General features: G+C 38.2%; 2 protein-coding genes across 4 annotated transcripts in view; one reads left to right on the forward strand and one right to left on the reverse strand.

The window, feature by feature from the left end:
• LOC136855629 (serine/threonine-protein kinase TNNI3K-like) overlaps positions 1 to 1,854 on the forward strand; it is a 48,707-nt gene extending 46,853 nt beyond the window's left edge. Inside the window, exon 17 of the mRNA XM_067132784.1 lies at positions 547 to 1,854. Within this exon, the coding sequence (XP_066988885.1) occupies positions 547 to 743 (197 nt within the window). The 3' untranslated portion in view covers positions 744 to 1,854. The remainder of the gene's footprint in view (positions 1 to 546) is intronic.
• Positions 1,031 to 19,606, reverse strand: LOC136855630 (uncharacterized). Of its 3 annotated transcripts, none has more exons than XM_067132785.1 (7): positions 19,216 to 19,606; positions 15,213 to 15,424; positions 11,772 to 12,063; positions 9,675 to 9,913; positions 5,394 to 5,618; positions 4,892 to 5,161; positions 1,031 to 2,661 (listed from the first exon to the last, which is right to left on the reverse strand). In XM_067132785.1, exons 2-7 carry the CDS (start codon positions 15,417 to 15,419, stop codon positions 2,533 to 2,535), a joined length of 1,362 nt encoding a protein of 453 aa, XP_066988886.1. In that variant the 5' UTR covers positions 15,420 to 15,424; positions 19,216 to 19,606; the 3' UTR covers positions 1,031 to 2,532. The 3 variants fall into 3 exon arrangements, with proteins under 3 accessions (XP_066988886.1, XP_066988887.1, XP_066988889.1); XM_067132786.1 differs by having other exon boundaries at positions 19,449 to 19,595; XM_067132788.1 differs by lacking the exon at positions 4,892 to 5,161 and having other exon boundaries at positions 19,216 to 19,356.
• Positions 19,607 to 26,320: the final 6,714 nt, after the last annotated feature.

The following is a 26,320-nucleotide window of genomic DNA, read 5'->3' on the forward strand; positions in this document are numbered from 1 at the left end:
ATGAAGGCAATCAGTGCCTTTCCCTGGCATGTGAAAGCCTATTTACATCTTACAGTTGCAATCTCAGGATTAGATCTACCATAAATACAAACTGTAAAAGGCCCAAACTGCATTCCAATTGTTGCCTTGAAAAGCTGGGCTGTGCAAGGAATCTGTTCCTTCCATATTCTGGTTTAAGTGCTGTTGTGAAGAGACAGCCAGCTGCAGATAGTATCCCAAAAAAGTCCTTTCCTCAGAAAACGTCTGCTGGATGTAAGGGAGAAATTTGTTCCCATTTATTAGGAAACCTTTTTACTGGAGTCTGTCGACTTCCATTCAGGTTTTGTCAGCAGGGACCCACAGTGTGTGCGCACCTGCTTGTCAACTAAATATTCTTTTGAAGGGAATGAAGTGTCTCAACAGTTCATTGCCCATGGAGTTGGTTTTGGCTATTACAATTACTGGATTTATTGTGAAACAAACTTGTGTTATTAAATTTCATTAAAGAATAATGACATCTTGCCGAGATGATCAACTTTCTGGTTTACATGCAATTTTTTCCTACAGGTCATGTAACAGCTCTGCGCACTCGATGGGAACAAGAAGCAAGCAGAGGCCAAACTGCTTTCAAGTCTTCTCATCCTACTATTGAAGAACTTCGAAGTCGTATGAATAACAATGGATATGTAGAAGGGAACACATATCAGTATCGCATTGCTCCAGTTTTCAATAAGCATCGCAAATCCATGCTTCAAAATTTTTGATGGAAAGCAAGAGTAGCATAATTCAAGTCTGACTTCCCCATACTTGTTCTCAAATAATTACATTTGTGATTACGATGCTAAGTGCAACCCAAAATAACTTTCAGCCAGCAGTTTTGATCTGTCCAGCTAACATCTTACAATGGCCTCACCTTCATCAGCCTAAAACTTTCTTCTTCTATTAACACATCACTTTTCACACTGGTCCGGTCATCCTCGTCTTCAAAATTGACATCCTTTGTCTGTGTTCCTGCATCTTAAAATGAATTCAGGATGACAAAAGATTTTGCTGATAAATGCCTCTTTATTCATTACAATTCATTAAGAATAATTCTTTTACTATTTAAATTAAAGTCATTAAAAATTTCACAAGTTCACTGTAACTCTCATAAATGTGTATTTAAACACAATTGACATACATAATGTAGAAGAATATTTTGTTTCAACAAATATGACTTGTCGTTGGTCCCCCACTTCTGTTTTCCCCATAGCTTAGTTTCCAGACTACTCTTGCAAGTGTTTTCTTTGTTATTTAGGAAGGTAACTCTTGCAACATTAAAGGTTTTATCATATATGTAAAGTCAGTTATAACCAACTTATTTTAAAACAAAAGAATGAATGTTGTAAAAGAAATTATACACAGTATTTTGGCATTATTTTTTTACATAAACATTAATCTCTAATAAAGACAGATATAAAAACCATCAAATAAAAGTGGCTAAATTTTTGGCACAAATACAAAAGTCAAGGTAGAATGTATTTTGTGTACCTTACATCTTTAAGCCACTTTAGACTAGACAACTAAAGCTTTGTTTGTAATAACGTCAGATGTGCATAAGAAATTAATTTTCTTTTTTAAAATTTGCTTAAACTTAACTACAATTTAACTATACCTTGTGCAATTAGTTATCTATTCATCTGTGGTACAAATTTTAACTTTTGTGGAATGATTGTACGCTGAATCAAGTTTCATACAACCGAGGATAAACTTGGAAACTATACTGACTTCTTGTTGATATTGGTTTACAAAGCAAAATATATTACTGCAAACCACTACATAATACACACAAACTGAAACATATCTCTTAAACCTGAATAAAATACACTAAAATGAGATGTTGGTATATTTCTAACTTTCCAATAAGTATTTTTTCTCTATACTGTATTTTGTAAATGACTAAACATTTAAATTTTCAGTCAGGAAATGAAATGCTTTATGCTGAGATATTAAACCCAAATAAAAATATATGAGACAAAACATTGAAAGCTATGAACATTCCTACTCTAAGGTAACATATACAGTAAGTGACATGCACTTAAGCCTTGAAGCACACGCTACCTGCTAACAGATGACACTATATAAAATAAGAGCAACAAATATATATTCCCTATTATTCTAGTTAAATGAACATAAAACTGCTACTGTCTTTTTCTGTACATGGAATAAGGCTGTCTCAGTAAGATACCTTTGGTATGCTAATATAAATTTATAATAAAATTATATACTATACAGTACAATGAATAAATTTTGTATGGTCTCTGACAATGTCAACTGCCAATGCCATGAACCAGAAGGATATACATCACTTGCTAACCACTTAGCAAGAACACCTTTCTCAATATTCCACAATTTTCCTTCTCGTTCAACAGCAAACAAGTGAAAATAAATGTCGTAAATCACCTAAACGACAAACACACAGTGTAAAGAAGAATACATTACCGTCATCACTTGCTCAGTATTAAATAATAAAAATAATATTTAACTACCATTCTCTAGCAATGTACCATGACATTAAGAGGGTCCTGTGAGTGCAAAGTTATTTGATCGCATTTTATCTCTTGTATCAACATGACTCCAAAAGCATAAACATGCAATCATTATGGGCAAACCTAGGAGGCTGAAGATGAACTCTCCTGTCACCTGGAAAAATGAAAACACATTAATAAAAGTGTTCGAATTTTTATAAAGTAGTATGGCATTAGGGCCTCTCTACTTACAAGCTAACTTGAGTGAAGTTCATTATATCAAGGCTGAAGGGTGATGGTGTTGTTAATAACAACTTAATGAATTAACAATATAATTTCAGGATATTTGGAGAGGCAGTATATTACTGTTTCTGTATTCCACCTGCTCCCCTTTCAGGTATTGAGAAGGAGGCATTATGATGTACAAGCAAAAATGTATACATTTTCATTCACTTTTCCTCTTATAAATTGTTGTCCATCACTGTCCATGCTTTTACTATACACCCCTCCACTTCTGTACAAAGCTAACTAGATATAGTGAACAAATATCGCAGGGAAAGCTGATGCCATCTGGCACTTAATTCCTGTCTGCAAGCATTCATAAGTTTCTTAACTGTTTTACTCTGTATGTAGGTAACTTGCTTTGATGCAATTTCTTCCATGAATGGAGTACTGTAATGTTTTACTTGGTCATTTTCTTCTTTGCACTGAATTTTCTTCTTTTCCTCTAAATTACTATGCCTAAATTAGTTTTCCCTGGTGTGTAAGACCAGGTAGATGTTCTGTTACTTGGTTCCTTTGTCTTTTGGCCTACCAGAAAAGTAGTGGTTCAAAACAGCTTTTCCCCTCTAAATTTTCATGTTCCTCAAATACAAACCTCTTCCTTTATTTTTGGTTCAGTATACTGCCCAAACTGATGTGGTTTTAGCAAAGAAATATTTGTCAATTTATAAAAGTTTTGGGTGACCTTCCTCTGGGAAGCAGCTGTCACTAGGCAGCACCACAATGTCAGTTGCCATTAACTACAAAGAGGAAAGCAAGAGAGGCTGGGGGAAGGGTATGCCCAGTCATATTTGAGGCTCGCAATTTGAAATTGTGTAGGTGTCCATACAATGAACAAACCTCTAATTTTACTCATGTAGGGTTGCTCTAAAAACCACAACTTTTTTATGGAGGATAGCGCATCAGTTATAAGGTTTGTTTGGCACACTAGCACCTTCACTAAGTCAAACCAAGTTTGTGTATGACATGCCAAGACTTGTTGGTTATGCCACCAAAACAGGTATGTGAACTCTTGGCCATTTACATGTGTCAGACAATAGTGTTGTATTTAACATAACGATAATTTAATAAAAATGTCCAAAGCACCGCTGCATTTAAAATAATGGTAACTTTAATAACACTGTTATTTTAGTTATTGTAACCAATAGTATTGCATGCACAGTGGACCCCTGGTATTTGCTGGGGTTAGGTACCTAAACCGCAACCACCTCCGAATACCAAAAATCCACGATATATTGGAACCCCTCTAAAAATGCTTATAACTATATTTTAATAGCTGGAACAGCAAAGACCCCTCTAAAAATGCTTATAACTGCCTATTTTCATGCTATTTTTGTGACTAAATTTTTTATAAATCAAAATGTAATTAGTCACAAAAACAACAAGAAAATACAGTACTGTACAGCCATACTTTTGTGGGCGGGGCTTGCTCGTTCACGTCCATGTATGATCGTCTGAACATGCATCAGTCCCAAACTGCCATACACAGACTGGGCCTATTTTTTCAGAATGAATGACATGTCTGCCGTTAAGGACGAGGAAAGGGAAATCATGATGAATTTCTTTGACATATATAGAAAGTATATAGCTTTGTGGAAGGTGAAATCGAAAGAATACTCTAATAGGAATTTAAGAAATAAAGGTATAGATGAGTTTCATGAAAAGTTAAAAGAATTTGACCCTCATTGCACATGGGATGATGTGCTAAAAATATCAACTGCCTCCGTAGTTCTTTTGGAAGGGAACTTCAAAAACGAGAGCTCTAAGAAGCCAGGCAATTCAACTGATGATATTTACATGCCCACTCTCTGGTATTTTAACATGATGTGCATGGGTGATCAAGACTTGCCTTGAGAGAGTTCATCAAATTTGGAGTCTACCACTATTGATGAGGTAGTGTTTTAATGATTAGGCCAAAGCTGGAAAAAAATTAAAAGTTGTGTGCTTTGATGTTACTGTTCAGTGTGGCTTTTGAATAATGATTAAACAGGCATGTTTTTAGTTTGCTTTCATTCCTCCTTAATAACAAAAGAAAAAGTCGTAATGAATCTGGAACTTGGTAATAGAAGAGTAAGTTATAATACCACACAACAAGACTAATATGTTAAGAGCATAGCACTAACCTGCGGCTGCCAAAGCATTCCAAGGGACCCACCAGTTGAGAACAGAGACCACCATAAAGCCTGGAATGGTAATGCAACTGATGCCACTGATAAGGCAAAGATGACGGAACGTGCTGCAGTTACCACTCTTCCCAAAAGCATTAGAAAGCACACATGAAGGACAGCAAACAACCACCCATACAGCGCAGTAGCCTTACACTCTTTACCCCAGTGGAAATGGCATCGCAGTCCACCAGACGTCAGTTCTACAAACTCTTGGGGAGAACCAGCCTATCAATAAGTCAGAAAGGTCTTATTAAAATGAAAAAGTTTAATGCACTGCTAACGATATACCACATAAAAATATAAACAATACATGAAGCCCAAAATACATACATATTACTACTATATACATGGGCGTGTCGTCCAAAGGTAATATACACAAATAACACAAGTTACACTCTATACAAAACAGAGTTAAAATATACTGCAGATTTTAAAATGACAAAGGAAGAAACCAAACCTTGCCAAGAGCTGTGAAGAAGTCTGTCCAAAATAGCATCATGACAGTGAACAGAGATGCTAGTGTAAACCAAACCATATGTATTCCCCATTTAGCATTTGTGGAATTGTGTAAAGGTAGTACATTAGTGTCACCATGACTAGTTAGCAGGGCTTCTGATGAACCTCCAGGTGATGTCATTCCACCAGATACAGTGCTTACAAGACTCATCCCACCAGGCCCTGGCTGAAAATATGAAAACCATTAAATAAACTAACAAGGCATTTCAGGATATATGACATGACATGTCATGTCGGATTTGCTGTCATTGCAGCAATGTTTAAAGTATGTTAAGACCATTCAGGATTGAATTCTGGCTTACCAGAATTCAATCTTGAGTGAGAAAATCATTTTTATAACATAAATTTTTTCCATGCAAAATTATTAACCCTCACAATCCTGGCTAAATTATATGGTAAACCTAAGACTCCGGTTGGGCAAACTTTACATGGTGAGTAATTTTTAAACGATGAAAAAGAGAATGACATGCATAACTTATGGTATAATTTTTTTTTTTTTTTTTTTTTTTACACTTACTGCAGCAACTTGAATGCACAGCATTCTGCTAACAGTCAGGCAACTGGTTGGTAAGTTTTGGCCCCTCCCAAATACAAAGTAATATCACATCAGCGAAAAAATATTTTTTCAACTAGTCTCTACTTCATTCCCAATTATTTCTACTTCATCATGTGCACTTCCTATAACTTTCAGCATCACTATATTCTTGCTGATACACTGGATTATCATTATCATCCAAACTCCTTAACTTGGACATGGCCAGAATCCGCAAAATTCTACAGACAAACAACTGGCCTTCCACACACTCACCGAGGTAAAGCCTGGTAAACTATCTACTAGCCATTTATGACCCACAGAAGACACATAAATGATAGCATTAAGGTAGTAAATGCATTGCTTCTTCGGTGTGAGGAGTAAAGGACCTCTGAAACCGAGAAGTTTGACAGTGGGGCACATTTACTGAATATTGGTGCTGCTGTTCAGCGAATCTAGTTGCTCTTGGCAGCAAAAGGGTACCAGAGATCAATTGTGAATGTGAAAGATCTCGCTTAAAATACAACTTATGAAAAAGTGACAAACAGGAGACAATCCAAGTCATACATGCTAATATTAGGACACAGAAACCTGCCACCAAGAACCACTCTATCTACGAGATAAGTCTCTAGCAGAAGCACACACCTATACCGGAGAACAATATTCTAGTACAGGAAGCACAAATGACCTAAAACAGGTTGCACTATCTGCTGAAACTTTCATTAGATGTTTCTCAAAAGTAAGATGAGAGTCAAAAGTTACACCTGGAATAGTTAAAAACTTCAGACTCATTCAGCAAAGTCCCGTCCACCAACTACTCCATTTACTGATCTGGTCCATGTCCCCACTGAGGCTGAGGGAAGCTTCATTTCTCTCATTTCTCGTAAGTGGAGATTTTACTACACCCACATCAATCTTGTTTTCCAGGCCAACAACCGTATCAACTGTACACACCAAAAATAATAGTGGAACTCCCGACACAATAGGTCTTGGTTCACTAAAGATCCCATCAACAGCAACTTGTGCCTGCCTACCTGTATGGAAATCTTGAAGTAATCCTAAAAAATATCCATCAACTCCAAGATTCTGAAGTTTATAAATAAATCGAAAGCAGCACTAAAATCTGTCTTTTACAAAAATACTGAAGGAAATTTGTATACAGTAGGTTTGTATAAAACACACACATTCTCTCTCTCTCTCTCTCTCTCTCTCTCTCTCTCTCTCTCTCTCTCTCTCTCTCTCTCTCTCTCTCTCTCTCTCTCTCTCTCTCTCTCTCTCTCTCTCTCTCACAAAAGTCTTTTTGTTATCTTCAAGAAAAGAGATGTACGAAACAACATTTTGCTAAGAAAATCACAATGCCAGGAAAAACTTAGAATCAATCCACCTGAAATTCCGGACACAAAAGCAAAAAGCAGGAATGAATTTGCTTCTCACTTAAACATTTGGAGCCCACAAGACTCTACAACTTCACAGGATAAGCTATTCCACATTTCAGTTACAGCCATAATAAAACTCCTAGCAAACTGAGCAGCATTAAACCTGATGCTAGAAAATGACACACTGCAGCAGCAGCAGCAGCCTGCCTAGTGCCGCCAGAAAATACAGCTAGGTCTGGTAAAGAAGAGTGCAGAGGATGTTTGTCGTTGCAGTACATTTTGCGTAGCAAACAATAAACTCACTATACATCCATGCCATATGTCAATGTTAAGAGGTGGAAAAATAAACTTGACTGACAACATAACACTATCCAAAAGTAAGAAATGAGAGTCAGCACCCAAAGACCTGGAAAAAAAGTATACCTTAGTTTTACCAGACCACTGAGCTGATTAACAGCTCTCCTGGGGCTGGCCTGAAGGATTAGACTTATTTAACGTGGCTAAGAACCAACTGGTTACTTAGCAACGGGACCTACAGCTTATTGTGGAATCCGAACCACATTATAGCGAGAAATGAATTTCTATCACCAGAAATAAATTCCTCTAAATCTTCATTAGCCGGCAGGGGAGTCGAACTCGGGCCTAACGAGTGCAAGGCCACAACTCTACCGACTTGCCCAAGGAAGAGCTCCAAAGACCTGGAGAACAGTACTCCTAACAAGGAAGGAGAAGAGAGTTAAAATACTTGGATATGAAAGCTCCATCCCGAAACAATCTATAACATTTCCAGAAGACACCAACTTTTTGAGAAACAGTTAGCAATATTACATCCATGCTTCTCAAAAGTCAATTTCTATTTATTATCAAACGTCATACCTAAAAACTTAAAACTCACTGACCTGACCTTTAAAGCCGTGCCATTTAAATGTAAGTCAGGGTACAAAGGTAAAAGTGTTCTGGGTCAACCAACTATCATACAATGAGATTTGGAAGAGTTAAGCTTCATGCCCCAAAGCCTAGTCCACTCCTGAATCCATGCCAGATCTCTATTCAAGGATTCAGCAACCACAGGCCTAAGGCACAGAGAAGGAGCAACAGCTAGAAGAGTAGCATCATCAGCATGTGCAACTAGTTTGTTCCCCAGACCTTGCCACATCACTAGTATAGATAACAAACAGTAAAAGTCCGAGAACACTACCCTGAGGAACACCTAACTTGACATTACTAAAGCTACTACACTGGCCATCAACACAGACCCTTCTTGTTCTGCCTATTAACAATTCATTTAGAATATCAATAAAATCCAGCAATTTCCAATAATCTTGGCTTTTAAGCAAGTGCTTCAAGATTCCCGAAGTCAAAGGCTGCAATAAAATCTAAACCATGTGTGCCTCTGCACCCTCATCAAGAGCACTCCACAAGAAGGTAGAAATTGACAAGAGTACATCACAAGTACCAAGCCCTTTATGAAATCCAAACTGTAATGCTGGTAGCAGGTTATCTTCAACAAACCTACAAAGATACTTAGAGAGCAGCTTCTGAAAATCCTTAGATAAAACACGGATAACTGAAATCAGACTATATTCAGAGGGGCAAGAGGATGGACTTAGTCCCTTGGATAATGCAGCAATGTTTCCCTTCCTCCAAAAAGAAGGAAAACTTGCAAGTCCAGATAATCTACAAAAAACAGTAGTAATCTTAGGAGCAATGAAATCAACAGTCTTTAAAAAAAAAAAAATAGGAAAAAGAGGCAAAGTTCTGACTTCTCTAGACCTGAAGGCCACTGAACAAGGCTCTGGAAAACATGGCTGGGGCAACACCAAGGACTCACTCACCTGTTGGCTCACAAAGACTTGAGCCAAAAGTTCTTCCTTCAGTTTAGGGTAAAATACACACACCCATTCCATCAGCTCCTACAGTACAAGGGGAGACACGCTTGACAATCAACTCCAAAGAGTGATAACTGAGATCTCAACAATTCATCACAATAGCAGTAGATGCAGATGTAGCAGAACAAAGACTTGTAGGATGGCTCATTTAATCATGCAAAAAGACCACTGATGAAGACACAGACCTAATGGAAATTCAGGCAATGTGTGCACAACACAGAAGATAGCGGAGAGAATTTATTCTACAATTTATTCTACATCTAACCCCATAAAGGCAAAACTAGTGTAAAACTGGTGAGGATAATTCCACCCCCAACTAGCCTCTAATCCACCCAACTTTGCATTCTCTAAATCTCATGTAAAAATATAACTTGTGAAATCAATCCAAATAAAGAAAAATCGGTGGAAAGTAATACTATCCTTACCCTTTTGGTAACAATTTCCTTCTCCAAAAGCAACCAAGCTAAAGTGAAGATAAAAAGAGCAGCACAGTATACAATTGTCCACAAAGCATGAGCCTGTGCACTCCATGAACCACCATCATCCTCTGGAGAAAGCCTGGTATGTCCATGACACATGTAAAGATTGTTCAACTGGAAGTCCATTGCTAAGAATAATCCACCAAGTACTCCACACAGACTGAACATCTTCGGTGAACTGAGTTCTGCAACAAAAAAGACAATACAGCAATCAGCCAGCCAATGTCTTTTTTTAGCTAATTTTGTTACAGTTATACTACTGAAAGAATCATGCATTTTGATACTGCACTTTAGTATGTGTAAAATTCTACAGATGCTGTGATAAAAGGAAACAATTAAACCAAACCCTAAAAGTACATGTAATGATATCCTAAGAAAGGTTTGCATATCATATGATAGTTAATAACCCAAGCCCTCAAGATTAAAAACTTTTAATTTAAAAACAAATTTTTTTTCATAATAAACTAATCTAGTACAGTTCCCATTTTGCCTGTCAACAAAATGTTCCAAGACAAAAATTTCCAAAAGAAGAAGAGCTTTTCACAGGAGGTGAGTACTACTTGTGCCTGGGAGATCCACTGATTCTTGGCAATCAAACAAGTCCCTTTATTTGTTTGTTACGCCTTTGAGCGTGTGAATGTCGTAAATAAGTATGAAATTCTATTTCAATGATGGGTTCTTAACAATTAGTTTATAAACTTAAGAGTATTTTACAACTATTCCTTTACTTATAGTGACTGTATCTCAATTTAGGTTGGGTGACATACAGTTGCATAAGCCCTAGACAATTAACTGTGAATTACAAGATCCATTTAGAGCAATGTTTCTCAATCATGACTCCCAGGAGCTTCTAAGTGCCACAAGAGGTCACAAGGCAATGAAAAACTGATAAAAAGGATAATATACAATCGACCTCAGCCTATTCGTGGTTCAGTATTTATGGATTTTTCTGTGGAACGTAACTCCAAGTTATTCACAGAAAATTTGCCCAATCGTGGATTTCTTCACAGGGCATATCTAAAATAGTCACTAATTACAGGGGTATTTTCATTTTATTTTCGTGACTAAATACATTTTTTATAAAAAAGATTTACTTATATTCAAGTATTAATGTAAACATAGCAAAATATCAATAAAATGTATATTTTTTTTAAAGTTTGCCAAATGATGTACCAATGCAAGCCCCTTGAATCTTAAATACACATAACAGAGAGATTACTGTGTGTAAAATGAAACAAGTGATGCCTTTCAATATAAAAAATATGAAGGGATAAGACTGCTTAAGCAACTACTGAAATAAAAGAGAAAGTACTGGTAGAAAGATCAAGAAAACCTGTTCAGTTGGCATGTTGGGAAACTCAAATAAAGGGGTAGCATTTATACTGACACAACTACAAGAGAAGTGCCTCTTCTCCTAGACTTAGCTGGACTTGTGCCAACACTGGCTTTTCCTCTTTAGCAGCCTGTTACAGACAAGTACTTGTGGAAGAGAATAAGAAAAACAAGCAAAACATACAATAAAAAGAAAAGTACCATGCAAAGAAAGCCATTCATCATTCACTAGGTTTGAAGAAGGCACAAGGTATCAGAAACACTCACTGGGCCTGTGACAGTGCTGAACCATAATGGTTCAACAAGTCTAGAGTGAAAGAAAATACAAGTATGTCAAAAGAACTTGAGTTAAATATCAGTGTTCACCACGAACAAACACTCCACTGTTTGTCATAGCAAGGGAAGTAATAGTTACATGCAGAAAGTGAGACCTAAGGAAGACACTATGTGCATATGATCTGAGATGTGCTGGGCATGCGATGAGGAGAGAGAGCAATCAGATCGAGCTGGTAGATTTGGAAAAGGCAAGATGCCAAACAATGCAAGAGTCCAGAAAAATCATGGAAAAAAGGTACAGATGAGGACTTTGACTAGATGGGAATTCAGAAAGACTAACAAGATATAAGAGAACAGAAGGAACTAAAGTATATACAGTAGCTGTATATCCCTGTAAGTGTAAAACCTAATGTAAAGATATCAATTTCAACTCACCTGGACCTCTATAGAAGAAGTAGATAATAATCATGTACATAACAACAAGGCCCATCAAGGGCTCTTGTGTATGACATAGAACTCTCTTTCTGTCTAAAGCATATACAATCATGACGCTAGCTAAGCCATGGAACATCCCGGTCTTCAGAATCGTGATAGGAGATGATGGTCCAAGGCGCATAAATTGACAAAAATAGCTGTAACGTAGTTGTATATACAATACAATAGGTAGAGCCGTGAATATAGATGTGAAGATTAGAGCTGAATATGCATCTCCAGCAACATTAACAGACTGAAAATATACAAAACAGAAATGTTAGATACAAATTTCACACATGTAAATGCAAGAAAATAATCAACTATCATTTAACAACTTTAGGCTAAAACTCGGTACTTAAACTATTAAAATGGACATTAAGACATTGGATGATTCATTACTTTTACCAAGAGAACCATAATTAAAGATTGGCAAAACATTCAGTCTACATGTAAAAAAAAAAAAAAGCACACACATAATACTCTAAAAAAGCTCACAGAAACCAATAAATCAAACATTACATTTTGGTAAAACCTGAAAGCAAGCCTTGCAAATCTCAGAAGTGAACACAATATTAATCATGTGATTAATATTGATTGTTTTTGACTGCCTATAAGGCCCACTCCAATGGTGGAGAGCATGCTCAGGAAAAAAATCACCCCTCCTTTTTCCATTCTTCACTATAGGTTATTTTAAAGCATCTTGCCTTTTTGTGTTCAAATATTACTGTAACAGATAAGGAACAGTAAATTTTGTTTGTTCTGATGAAATACACATACCTTCGTCTTTTATACTGAGTACAACAGGAATTGCTAATAAGGTAGTTACAAGTGGAAGAGCCTCTGAAGGACATTCAAGGGTCAACTCCATACACAAGGGCTGGATTGAAGCCGTAGGTGCTCACAGTAAACAAAATAAACTCCAAGAGCTGCCACTCCAACGCAGCCTGCAAGAGATCCAGGAGCGAAACAGCTCAGTCTCAACCAATCCTTGGAGACTTGTACTGCTCATCCCTCATCCAAAAGAGCAGACCCACACCCACCAGAACTCTGAACCCTCAGCATTCCAAAACCCATACTGAACCAGATGAGTCTCTCCCTGGAAAACACAAGCTACAGCAGTGTCACTGTTAGAACCCTATTCTAAATTCACTGAAGCCACCCCCCACCCACCCTCCTTGAGACTTGGTAAAACCAAGAAAGAAGGAGATGAACATGCCCTGGCACTGCTCCTCCATTTCCCTAACCACCACCCTACTAGGTTCGCCCATGAGGAGTTTGCCCGGACTACACACACACACTTGAGAGGGTGAACTTCTCAAGCACAGAAATGATGCAGGTCCACCCTACAAACTTCTCAAAGAAGGCTGGGATGGAGAAACTTCCCAGACATCATAGCAAAACCGATCCATAGACCAGGTGCGCGACTAACAAACAGCTTTATGAACCCTACACCGAGCGGGTCACGGAAACCCCTTTCTGTGCAACCCCTAGGAGTTGTGGTGAGAAGATTCACTCTGCTCACCTGACAACCAGGACCATCCAACCACGGATGGACCGAGAGAGCAATATACCACACTGTCACAGTAAACCCAATCCACAGACCAGGTACACGATTAGCAAACAGGCTGTGCAAACTCCTCACCATGTGGACTGTGCAAACCCTTCACTTCACTGTGTGACCCCAAGGAGTCACAGTGAGAAGAGTCACTCTGCTCATATGTCCACAATAACCATCCAACCACGGAAAGACTAGAAGAGCAACATACCCCACTGCTAGCAGTAAACCTGAGCAGCTGAACAGATAAGTGACCAGCTAACTGGCCACACAAACCCCTCACTGGGTGGGTTATGCAAAACCCTCTCTGCAACTCCAAAGTGTCACTGTACCAGGTGAATGAGCCAAACAGCCTCAACTCAATGTGAGCCCAGAAGCTCACAAAGAGATGACTAAACGGTCTGGCACTGTGATGCTGACTCTAATCTGGGGAAAGCCAATCACAGTCAGTGACCATGCACCCTCGTCCTCCCCTGAGGGGGAGATTGCACAGAAGTAGCCTATCAAGACTTCTTACACAAGGACTACACTTCCTCTTTCTTGATGCCCACCGCGCAGATTAGAAGAGCAGGGTCAAGGCAGAGGTAGACGATGAAGCAGAAGATGAAGACGAAGAAGAAGAGCACTAAAGCTAGCCTACTCTTTCCTCTGCTGTCATTACTACCTTGCACTGAACAGCAGTCATGTCAGGAACCAAAGACTAGGTCACACTTATCAGCACAATCTCTCTAGGAAGGAATACTGTACCCTGAAAACCCTCTTCCATGAAGCAATTAATAAAGCCAAGACCTCCACAACCATCAGTAACTACTCAGGAGTTCGTGAAGGCCTTCTTTCTCTGCCCGGATAAATTAGGAAGATCACAACAGGACTATCTAATCCTAGGTACACCAAACTCCCACAGGAACTTCTAAAATCACTAAGCCTTAAGGACACCTACAAAGCCAATATTATTTGTACAGTATATAAGTCAGAGAATGACGCAGCAGCTGATGAACCTTTCTTAGAAGCTGCTACATTCTCAGTAAATCCAAGACAAAATTTTGGCAAGGAAAAGTCTATAATAGAAAATTTCTCTGCAACAAAATAACTACAGAAGTAAAGTCATTACTACCAGACATAGCAGCCCACAAAGGCAGCAATGATACAGTGAGTTTTTATTCCATAAGAATAAAATGCAAGCAGTAAGGCGGTTGGGTTTTTATCCATTAGAATTCAATGCAAGCAGCAAGATAACAAATGTAATGAAACAAAAGAGATTGGCGATAAGAGAATACTCATCCAAATTCTAAGTTCTCAACTGGCAGTCAGGCCAACAAAATGAAACAAGTACTGTATATTCTCTACTGCAGCTGAAAGAAAAATGAGTATAACTATCAGTGAGTGAGGGATACTACCACCCTTGTTCCCACTCTCCATCTACTGACCACTTGGTTAACCACCTTATTACCAAGTTTCGACCATTTTCCAGCTTGCGCTACCGATATTACTCATAATCAAGGCAAAACAATCACCAAAATAAAGAAATGACAGCTAATATAGGCAAAACAGCAAAGAGCATAAATTAAGGAAGGCCAAGTTCTGGGGAGCAAAGTCAGCAGGTCTGTACAAACAGGCAGACACATTTGGAAGGATTATTTTCTTCCAGAAGAAGGGCTTGAAAGCCAGGATGAGCAGACAACAAACTGATCTTTCTCCTTCTTTCGGGCATGTCTGGAAAAGGGAGCTGTTCACACCTGAAGGCAGTCATAAAGTGATTGGTTTTTATTGAAAACAAATACATTTACATTATTTTATCTGTAAGTACACTGGCATTATTAAAAACAAATAAGTTTACACTATCTTACCTCTAAGTACACTGGCAGTATTACAACTAGTGCTGTTGTAACTATGACCAGCAAAGAACAGTGCACAGGTAAGTACCAAGGTGGGAGCTGATCCAACAAAAGAGAGGGTGGAGCAGCAGTTATAACTACTGACTCTTCATTTATCCCTTCCAAATCATCTGCACGAATCAGAGTTTGAAGATCTTCTGATGCCTCACCTTCAGCCATGGTAACTGAAAAAAAAAAAAAAAAAGTTTTGCAATCACTGAGCACTAGAATGTTATTTTTAAGAGCAAGCAAAATATCACTGAACATATAACATACATAAGTCATACAGAATCAGTCTTTAGGCAACCATTTTACCCCTTTCATCATCATTAGTTCCCAGACTTGCTGGCTCTGTTTTAGAAGAGAGGTTCCCCCATGGCACAGCAGCCATCTGCAACAGCTGCATGTGAGAGGTGTTACCAGGCGGTGGAGGTGATGGTACCTCACGCCGGGAGACAATCCAGCATCTCCTGCAAGCAAGAGGGTTGCTTCTCGGCACATAACAATATGTCTGGATACTCATGGAATATTCAGCGGTGTATCAGGGGAAATGAACCGTCTTATGTAGTTGTAGTCGAAGGGTTATCTCTCCAATCAGAGCAGTAGTGGACTTTCTCACCCCTCTTCACCGTTAAGGGCAGCTCTTTATTCTGTTGAAGGAAATGGATCTCTCATCCCCGTGAGGGATCTTTATACTTCCCAGAAGTTTCAAACAGTCTTGCCCTCCCAGGAAACTCAGGCCCCTGAGTTTCCTGGGAGGGCAAGACTGTTTGAAACTTCTGGGAAGTATAAAGATTCCTCATGGGGATGAGAGATATATTTCCTTCAACAGAATAACGGTGAAGAGGGGTGAGAAAGTCCACCACCTGCTCTGACTGGAGAGATAACCCTTCAACTAACATAAGACGGTTCATTTCCCCTGACACACCGCTGAATATTCCATAAGCATCCAGACATATTGTTATGCGCCAAGAAACAACCCTCTTGCTTGCAGGTGCTGGACAGTCCCCAGGCATGGGGTACCATCCCCACCTCCACCACCTGGTAACACCTCTCACATGCAGCTGTTACAGAAGGCTGCTTTGCCATGGGGGGAACCTCTCTTGTAAAACAGAGCCAGCAAGTCTGGGAACCATGTGTGTGGCCACTGGGAGCCACCAGAGTCATGCTGAAATCTGGGGTGATCAGAGCCTGTTGATCACCAAACAAACCAGACAAAAATGGAGAATAAGCCTCTAAAATGTCACCTGGGTGCTGGAAAAACATCCTCCATTGCAACCCACGGTCCATCATTATTACGTATTATTACTATTATATAAGATAGTTTAACCAGACCACTATCAGCTCTCATAGGGCTGGCCGGAAGGATTATGATGAAATATCAGGTCTAGGCCAGAGGCCTAGAACTGGGATCAAATAGGTCGAGTGATGATTGAATGAAAATAGAATTTAAAAGAAAAAAACTGTATCAGGTATATGCTTTTACATAGGAACACATGTATACATTAAATACATTTGCTCATACCCTTACATATATAAAAAAATACAGTAAAATAAAAAATAAAAAATTTAAATTTTGATTCTTTTATTTTTAATTCATTAAATACCCTATGGACTTTTGTCTTTTCATTATTTACTAATTTATTTTTATATTTTGTCTATTAAATTACACTTTGTCATGAATGTTAAAATTTCAATGATTGAAAATGTAGGAGACTGACAAAATTTCCCCAACTGATTTACTTCCAAAGGTTGGTTATAATTTGGACAGTCACGCAAGACATGTTTGACTGTCATCATCACTTTGCACTCTGAGCATTCGGGAGAAGGGCCACGTGGACTGTTCATAAAGTGTCTACGTGTCAAACAAGTATGGCCTATTCGAAGACGCGTCAGAATTACTTGTGTTTCTCTCTCTGATATGATGAACTCAATTTTCAAACATAGGATTTTATCCGTTTCAATTTATTATTTGTAGGTTCCCCATTACATATATTTTGCCATCTATTTACAATGATTGTTTTTATATATCTTATATAATCACTAATAGGGATGTTTCTTTTGCTCTTGTCAGGTGGACGGCTTCCTTAGCTGCTTGATCAGCCTCTTTGTTTCCTTTAATCCCTACACGGGCAGGGATCCAACAGATTTCAATATTTTTTCCATTATTATACAGTTTGTGGAGTTCAAACTTAATCTGGTGTACAATATCATTTTTTGGGTTGTAATTTTGAACGGTTTCTATAGTGCTTCTCAAGTCGCTAAAAATCACAAAATTATTGAAAGATAATTGCTTTATGATTCTGAGGACGAATACAATTGCACGCAGCTCTGCTGTGAAGACTGAGGCATTACTAGGCAAGGAGAATTGACATGTCTTGTTCTGAGATATAACTGCATGTCCTACTCGATGTCGTGATTTAGACCCATCTTTGTGTATTGCGTAACGTGAACTTTTTCATCTCATGATCTATGGTTTTTTGTCTATGGTGTTCCAGGGTATATGAATGACTTTTTTATATAAATATTTTAAGTATCTGCAAGTCTTTACTTTACTCATAGTCCAATGGGGTGGTAACTTCACTGTTGAAGGTGCTTGTATATTTACAGTATGTATATTCAGACACTCAACAGTCTATTAGATCTAAATGCTCCTGTGCATATTCTTAGTCCTTCATTGTGAACTGGATATAATATTTTCAGTGCTGCTTCTGACACTGAGCCATACATTTCAATTCCATAATCAATGACTGACAGCACTGTTATTTTATACAGAATGGTAAGAGTATGTCTATCAGCTCCCCAATTAGTGTGTGACAGTTTTTTAATTAGATTTAAAGCTCTTTTGTATTTTGATTTTATGTAAGTTACATGGGGCCTTCCAATTCAGGTGTGCATCAAATATCAATCTTAAAATTTTGCAGTTTGGCTGCTTGGTATATTATGGTTTCTCTTTTTTAATTCTATTTCTTCAACTTTTTTCTGATATTTATTTTTATAAAACATGACAGCTCGAGTTTTTTCTATGGAAAATCTAAAGCCCACTGAAAGGGAAATTAACAATTAGTAAGAGGGTTTGAAAGGTGTAACAGTTAGAAAAAGTTAAGTATACCTTAGTTTAAGCAGACCACTGAGCTGATTAACAGCTCTCCTTGGGCTGGCCCAAAGGATTAGATTTATTTTACGTGGCTAAGAATCAATTGGTTACCTAGCACGGGGCCTACAGCTTATTGTGGAATCCGAGCCACATTATGACGAGAAGTGAATTTCTATCACCAGAAATAAAATTCCTCCAATTCTTCATTGGCCGGACGGAGAATCAAACACGGGGCCAGCAGAGTGCTAGCTGAGAACGGTACCCACCCGTCCAATGAGGAACTAACAGGAGGAAAACGTCACAGTGGCACGAGGAAGCAATTTTTAGAGAGGGTGGAAAGTCGGATGGTAGACAGAGAATATGAACAGAGGTACAGTAAAAACAATGAGAGGTTGGGACGCTGCACAGGCTCTTAAGTAATGCCTACAATGCACCAAGCGAGGTGCACTGACGGCACTAACCCCTCCTTACGGGAGTGGTTTAACCAACTTGTTGGATTGTTTTCCTGGGTTTCAACATTTTTTTATAAACATAGGGTTTATTTTAGTGTTAAATCCACTTAAGTTCGCGGAGTCCTGCAAAATGACAGACTGCCCGACCAATTTTGACATTTTGACAGGGTTCGACCAACAGCCAAAAACAGGCTAGCCTGATACAGATTCGTCTCAGCAAAGTCTTATCTGGCCTAATCCTAACATCTTAAAATGACAATCTTGAGCAGGCTAACCCAATCCGCTACTACCTACACGACACTGGCAGGGAACTCCATTAGAATACTTGACAGGCAAATTATGACTTCATCACCCCATGACGAGTCTGGCCTCAGCTGGAATATATTATTACACTTCACTGCGATTCCAAAAACAAACAATGACTTACCAGTTCAATGGAATTTCACTTTAAGTTACATAAAATTAACGGTTCAGCCCTCCATCTTTAGCAAGACGGCTGGTTTTCACACATAACACGAACGTCACATTTAACAGTCACGTATCTTGACACGACGAGCTCAAGACTATGAAGAAGAAGGATCTTCTTCTTCTACGTCAGAGTCGTGGAAACAGCTGATGTCAGACAGAATTCGGGCTGACTCACATTACTCCCTGACTCACATTTACTGGTAATCCCTTCGAAACTAAGAACACATTCCTCATAAGATTAAATGTATTCGACAGTACAATGGCTCGTTATTAATGTTGTTGATCTTCGTGCTCACACTGTGGGCACAATTTTCCGCAAGCACTGGCAGCCTGTGTTCTAAGCAAAAGTCGTTTAAAGGAAAACGGACACCTACAGATTTCACACATTTAATAGAGTGGTAATGGTATGATTCACTTGAAAATTAAAGAAAGAATGGCAGGCTCTGTTTTTCTCAGAAGTATCCCATGAAAGATGATTCCTTTTGATTTCGTCTCCTGTTAAGATTTTCGTTTCATTTACATTCCTTCATGAAAGACGAGTAAATATTGGCGGGGGGGGGGAGAGGAGATGGAGCAAGTTTTATACGCAGTATTGATGGATTTTACAGCCAAATAGTAACATGCAAAAAGAGTCAGGTTCGGTGACTTCATTAGTCAATGTTTAGAGATATAAACAATGTGGGTGACGGACTGCATTACTTGAAGAAATAATTTGCTGACTGGGCGAGTCTATAGGTATACAACAGGCCTCTTAATCCCTTTAACACTTGATCACACTTGCATGCTGTATGTGTCATGTAATCAAATCAGCCAGAAGTACTCTAGCAACAAGATATGTAAAAAAAAAAATAATTAGGAGGATACTGTATCTTCTTTTGTTTTCAGGTCCTACTCCGCTAAGGCACTCTGCGAGATCCGCAAACTCAAACTTTTCATATGCACAACATTGCAGAGGCAATCTCAGATTTATACTGGGTACTCCTTCGTCATTGTCAAATTCAAGTTGTCTTATACAAAATAATGCAGAATCATTCTAAGATTTATATGACGTATCTATATCAATCGTCAAAACCTTATTGTCATAATACCCAGAAAGGCTTTCATTTCTTCTTGAATGACTTGGTATTTTCAGTCTTCCTGACTTAAAGTGGTATCTTCCAGTGTAGTTTTGGAAATGAAAATTCAAGGGGCGTCATTGCTCAAATGATATTATTTTGGACACAGTCTCAATATCCTGACGATTCATCATACATTTAAACATTCTTCTAACTTTCATGGGGAACCAGTGCAATTCAAACAGTACAGGGATAATCTCGTCTCGAAATGCAACACCCTTTTATTAATCTTGCCGCTTTTCTACTCAATTTATTTTACAGCTTCCTAAGTTGCATCTTAGGAACATCATTATAAACAGAGCTGCAAGAGTCCACTGTTTATACCACAGTTAATCACAAGTATTTTTTTTTATAGAATATTCATCAGGATGTATTTTAGCAAGGGCAATATTTCTATAACGATGGCCAGCAATCCTTGCAATATAATTGATTTGATTGCATAGAGACAAATTAAAAATTACACCCAAGTCACTGAATTACTGTTTATATTTAGCCGAGAACCACCAAGGTATCTTAAGTTTCCTTCCTACCAACATATTATGAATTCGCTTTATTTTCACTTAATTTTAACTGTTTAAATGTCATCCTTTCCTTTACAATGGTAAGTATGTCATTGTTTTCTCATTTGTATCTCCGTTGTTGTTTATATAAGGAGATATAAAATTGGGTGTCATCCACACATAGCTTGAATTTTACCCCAAGTCCCTGTAATACCTTTGACAATCCAGTCGTACGCAAAATAGGATTGACCTAATACACTTCCTTGGATATATTTTTCCTCTTCTTTGTGTTTCGTTTGATGAATATGTTTCCCGCCTGTACATAGCATTTTTTTTGTCACACTGGCAGTCTTTCAAATACTCAAAGACTTCTTTAGCAATCCCAGTGGACTACAGATCATTTAACATGTAACGCCGTCATTTTCCAAGTCACTTAAAACAAGATATAATGCGTGTCCAGTCGAGGTCATTCAACATTCAACTTAAGCTTTCTGGATCGTTCATCCATATATTGTTCCCACAGATATAGACTTTAGTACCAACCACGTTAGTCATTTTCAGAACCATGCCAAATCCCTCTGGGAAACCGTTAACACTTGACCTTTGAGTTTATAGACAAAAATAAATGAGATTCTCCAATCTAGGTCATTGTAGGTTACCTCAGTGTATTCAGAACTTGTTACCTGAATCCTCTTCATAATTCATTTAAAATGAGAACATTTGCTGAGGACAGTGTCCAACCACCACCACGGCCCCAAGGTCGCAACTCCCCTCTCTCAGAATATGAAAGGAAGTGTGCGTTAGAGGAAGCTTTTCGGCTATCTTGGCTGTTTCAAGACTTTTCATTTATCAAATCTTTAATTTACAGTGTTTTATTACAGACAGACGGAATAATCACAAAGCCACATTTTACGACATTGACCTGTATATCTATGAACAGTGATTTCTGCTATTATTGTTCACAAAGCCACAGTTTACGACATTGACATGCATATCTATGAACAGTGATTTCCGCATTCAAAATTTTGGAGTTTCTCGAATTCACCCGATCTTTGGTATCTTGCCTTTTCTGTCTCGTAAAATGTCTGCATTTTACTTCCCCTGATTTGTATTTTTTTATGCATGAGTACTACCACTACTATCACAGACTATCAAAGTTTTTGAACTCGCATTCCTTCTCAAGATGTCCATACGTAAGTTAGTAGGAATAGCCTAACTTTATCGCCATTTTTAAATGCCCTTTCGAATTTAAGGTTTTTATGCTAGATGATGTGAAGCCGGAAGCCTGGACAGTAACTCAGGAATTGGCTCTAGAAAACTATTTTTATCAAAATGAATGCACCGAACACATGAACTGAGTTCTAAGGATTTATGAAGCTGCTTGGTGCATCAAAACGTGTGACCATTTGTTAAACTAAGATTCCTCCATATAGTTCCACTAGCACCGTTTCTATTCTGTTTCATTTTCGAAAATAGATGAAACCTACAATTTTCTGTGATGTTCGAGAACCTTGACTGAATTTACGTTAATTTCGTGTCTTCTCCTTTATACAAATCTTCGAGTCGCAAATGATTATAAAATTGTTAAATTTACAATTTATGTAATAGTTCTACATGTTTGATTTCAAATCTAATATTACCTGTTCCTGGCGCATATTTGTTACCATTTGAAAGCGCTTAATCTTTCATAAGTGTAATTTTGTAAAATATATACTCGTTTTAAAAAATTTAGTGGATTCGAGTTGGATATATTGCTTATTTCATGAGAATACAGTATTAAGTTCTTAGTGCTGTTTATAAATCTTCTTCTTCTTTCGACCTTATTAATCCCACGGTGTAAGCAGGGTCGGCCGCTTGAGTCAACTTTCTCCATCTATTTCTATTCCTTGCGTCTGCTTCACCCAGTCCCACCTCACCCATACCCCTCCTCACCACATCAATCCATCTGATCTGCTGACGCCCCACACCCCTCCTCCCCATCACTGGCATGTTCTTAGCTCTCTTGATTGGTTCCACCTCCTCTCTTCTTATTACATGGCTATGGTATCTCAGAAGAGCTTCTCTAGCCTTCTCCTTTACGTTGCATATACCACACATTCTTCTTGTATCTTGACTCTCCCTCCTTTCCAGTAGTGACATTCCAGCGATTCATCTTACCATCCTCATCTCGGCTCTTTCCGACAGTCCCTCCTCTCTCCTGTCAAGTCCCCAAGTTTCTGCCCCATATAATAGTGCAGGCCTGACAGCTGTCTTGTAAATTTGCATTTTGAGCCTTAATGGCTATTTTCTTGTCTAAAACAACTCCAGTTACTTCGCTCTATTTTCGCCATGCTTCTTTCAATCTCTGTCTCACTGCTTTCTCAGTACCTCCCTCCTCTGCTATTATTGATCCCAAGTAGTTGCACTTATCGTTCTGTTTTATCACTGTACCATCTTCCACTTGAATGTTTACTTCATGTCCTTCTTTACTACTAACCATTAGCTCTGTCTTTCCAATGTTCACTTTCAATCCTTTCTTTTCTAGGGCTCCTTCCCATACTAAAAACCTTTCTTCCAGTTCCTCCTCTGTGTTTGCTATAATGACTAAATCATCAGCAAACATCAGTTCCCACAGTTCTTCGTTGTTCCTTAATTTTGATGTTAAAGTGTCTATAACAACGAGGAACAAGAATGGACTCGGAGCTGATCCCTGATGGAAGCCAACCTCCACAGGGAATGTCTCGGTCTCCCAATATTTTGTCTGCACATTGGTTCTTGCCCCCTCATACTTCATCTTCACTAACCTTACCAACTTCTCTGGTACTCCTCTGTTTCTCAAACACCAATAAACTACTCTTCTTGGTACCCTGTCATATGCCTTTTCAAGGTCCACAAAACACTTGTAAACTTTCCCGTTTCCTTCTAAATATTTCTCTTGGAATTGTCTTTCCTTTCAAAACCCAAACTGCTGCTCATGTATATATCTATCAACTCTCTCAACCTCACTTCTACTATTCTTTCCAGTATCTTGAATACATGTTCCAAAAGCTTTATTCCTCTGTAGTTCCCACAGTTTAGTCCTGCTTATAAATGTTCTCCTAATATGTTGCTGTATATTAGGGGTCAAGAATCTTTCTTCCATTTTTTAGTATATTGTGTCTTAGCGATTTGACAAAAATCTCATTTATTTTCCAGAATCTGTGCGTTACCTTTTATATAGGAGTACTTCTGGAGATGTCTAATAAATATTGTCTCCTTTACATTTTCATAGAGTTTGCCATATATTGGTTTTAGTGTATCAATTTCCTTTTATACAGTAATCATTTTTAATAAGTTTGAATTTGTAAAGGTTGCGATTTACCTTTCCAGCTGAATCTTTTGTTTGGATAGTCCTATCTTCCTAAAGTTGAATGTTTTTCTTTTCTCAATTCTGAAAGTGTATTTGGCCACCAAGGTATATTAGGTATGTTAGGATGTGTACGGGTTTATCTGCAGCGTTTTTGATAAATTTTATAACAGCAACATTCGTATCATTGCAGTCTCTTAGGCTTTCAAATGCAGAGATTTGAATCGTATGTAACTGGTATATTTCCCAGTCAACTTCATATATTAAGAAGGAAAATGCTTAAAGGGATTATTTTTACAATGCGAAATTGACATTTTAATAAGGATTGGAAAAAGTTTTTATAGATGGAATAATGTAAATTGGACTGATTCATTCGAAGCACCAGAAAATACAAAAAGTAAAACCATTTTAACTTGAATTTAACAAGTTTAGCATGCAAAATCATACAAAAGAGCTAAACAAAATGTGTAAATAAATTGAGGGTGAAGAGGCAATGAAATGTTATAACAGTGCCTGGATTTTAAAATATTTCTTATGACATAAAATTGTCATTCAGTAGGTTTATGACAGTTTGCTATAGCTTTTCAACAAGATTTTTTTTTTCTTTTTTTAGAAAACTTTGCACCCCCCCTCCATTTTATACACATTTCTTTTTATGAAAACCAATGGACATCCTTTGTCCCTCCTCTTCTGAAGATAATTCCCCAGCTGCTCCTTCTGAAGGTTCTGCAATTCTTCTGTGGTGGATTCTGCTTAGTGCTCCTCCACTAACTCTTCCATATCACCATTACTGACCTCCAAGCCCATGGGCTTGCCCACAGACACACATCCTCCAAAGCAGGTTCAGCCTCAAATCCTTCAAAGTACATTTTTGCTACATCTGTCCACAATTTTCTCCAGTCAGAGTTCATTGTCCTGTAAGAGACATTCCCCCAGGATTTGTTTATAAGGCTTATACAGTGAAAGATGTTTGGGAGTTTCTTTCAGAATTTTCTTAGGGTCAGCTCTGCGTCAGAGGTGTAGAGATTCTTGAAATCAGAGAGGGCCTTCTCATCCATGGGCTGGATGACAAGAGTTGTATTAGGGGGCAAACTCCTGTAGAACCCTTAGCCTCCTTGCCTGGAGGATGAGCAACAGCAATGTCCAGCACAATAAGGACTTCATAGGCAATTATTTTTCCTCGAGGTATTCTTGACACTACAGCCAACCTCTTCATTCGCTCACTCAATAAATAATTGCCCAGTCACCCAAGATTTAACATTAGCCATCCACATTACATTTAATTTACTCATTATTTTTCTTAGAAACCCTTGGGTTGCTCTGAGCGGTAGATAGACAAAAGCTTCAATTTTAAATCCTCACTTGCATTCCCACAGAACAAAAGGTTTGTTTTTCATTGGTTTGTACCCAGCAGTGACTTCTCCTCTTGGGTGATGCAGGCCCTGCTTGGCATTTTTTCCTCAACAAGCCTGTCTAATCACAACTGAGCACTTGTTGAAAATAAAACCCTCAGCTTTTACATAGTCTTCAAGCTTTTAACATAATTCTTGGCAGCATTTTGTCAGAACTGGCAGCCTCCCCATACCTCACCACATTCTGTATGCCACTTCTCCTCTTACATTTCTCAAATCATTCATAAATAACTTTGAACACTTCAGTACCTATACCAACACTTGTTCGAGATGCATTTTTCAAGAGATCACCATGCAATAATATTGTTTTTCATTTTCACAAATGATGGCCTCAGGCACATTATCACTGGCTGACTGTGAATATATAAAAACTAGGAGAATTCAATCATTTATCAAAAAGTTGAGATTGAAGGTCGAAAACGAGCAGAGGCAAACATACAGCACACGCTGGACATGACGCAAATTGTTGTTGTATTTAGGTAAACAATATTCACAAACCTAAAATCGATGCCTCAGGAAAATAACCCAACCAGAATTAGTACTCAACTTAGATGGTGAGAAAATCTCTCAGTGGAAGACATGATGAGCTGCCAAAATAGAGAACACAATCACCACAAAAATTTTTACGTGTTTCGTTGCAGTGCTAAATTTGGAATGTTTATCGTGATGACGCTTAGTGGGTGAGCGGGCGTTATAACGCACACCCAATTTG

The sequence above is a fragment of the Macrobrachium rosenbergii genome, chromosome 32 (genome assembly GCF_040412425.1).
Source record: "Macrobrachium rosenbergii isolate ZJJX-2024 chromosome 32, ASM4041242v1, whole genome shotgun sequence".
NCBI classification, from domain to species: Eukaryota; Metazoa; Arthropoda; class Malacostraca; order Decapoda; family Palaemonidae; genus Macrobrachium; species Macrobrachium rosenbergii.

What these genes read in the sequence shown, in the direction of transcription:
- LOC136855630 (XM_067132785.1), bottom strand. Translation starts at nt 15,419, where the DNA reads ATGGCTGAAGGTGAGGCATCAGAAGATCTTCAAACTCTGATTCGTGCA. An exon ending in TACTGCCAGTGTACTTAGAG is followed by an intron (nt 12,064 to 15,212) that starts GTAAGATAGTGT and finishes GTATATTTTCAG; the next exon opens with TCTGTTAATGTTGCTGGAGA. An exon ending in GAATGCTTTGGCAGCCGCAG is followed by an intron (nt 2,662 to 4,891) that starts GTTAGTGCTATG and finishes TCATTTTTCCAG; the next exon opens with GTGACAGGAGAGTTCATCTT.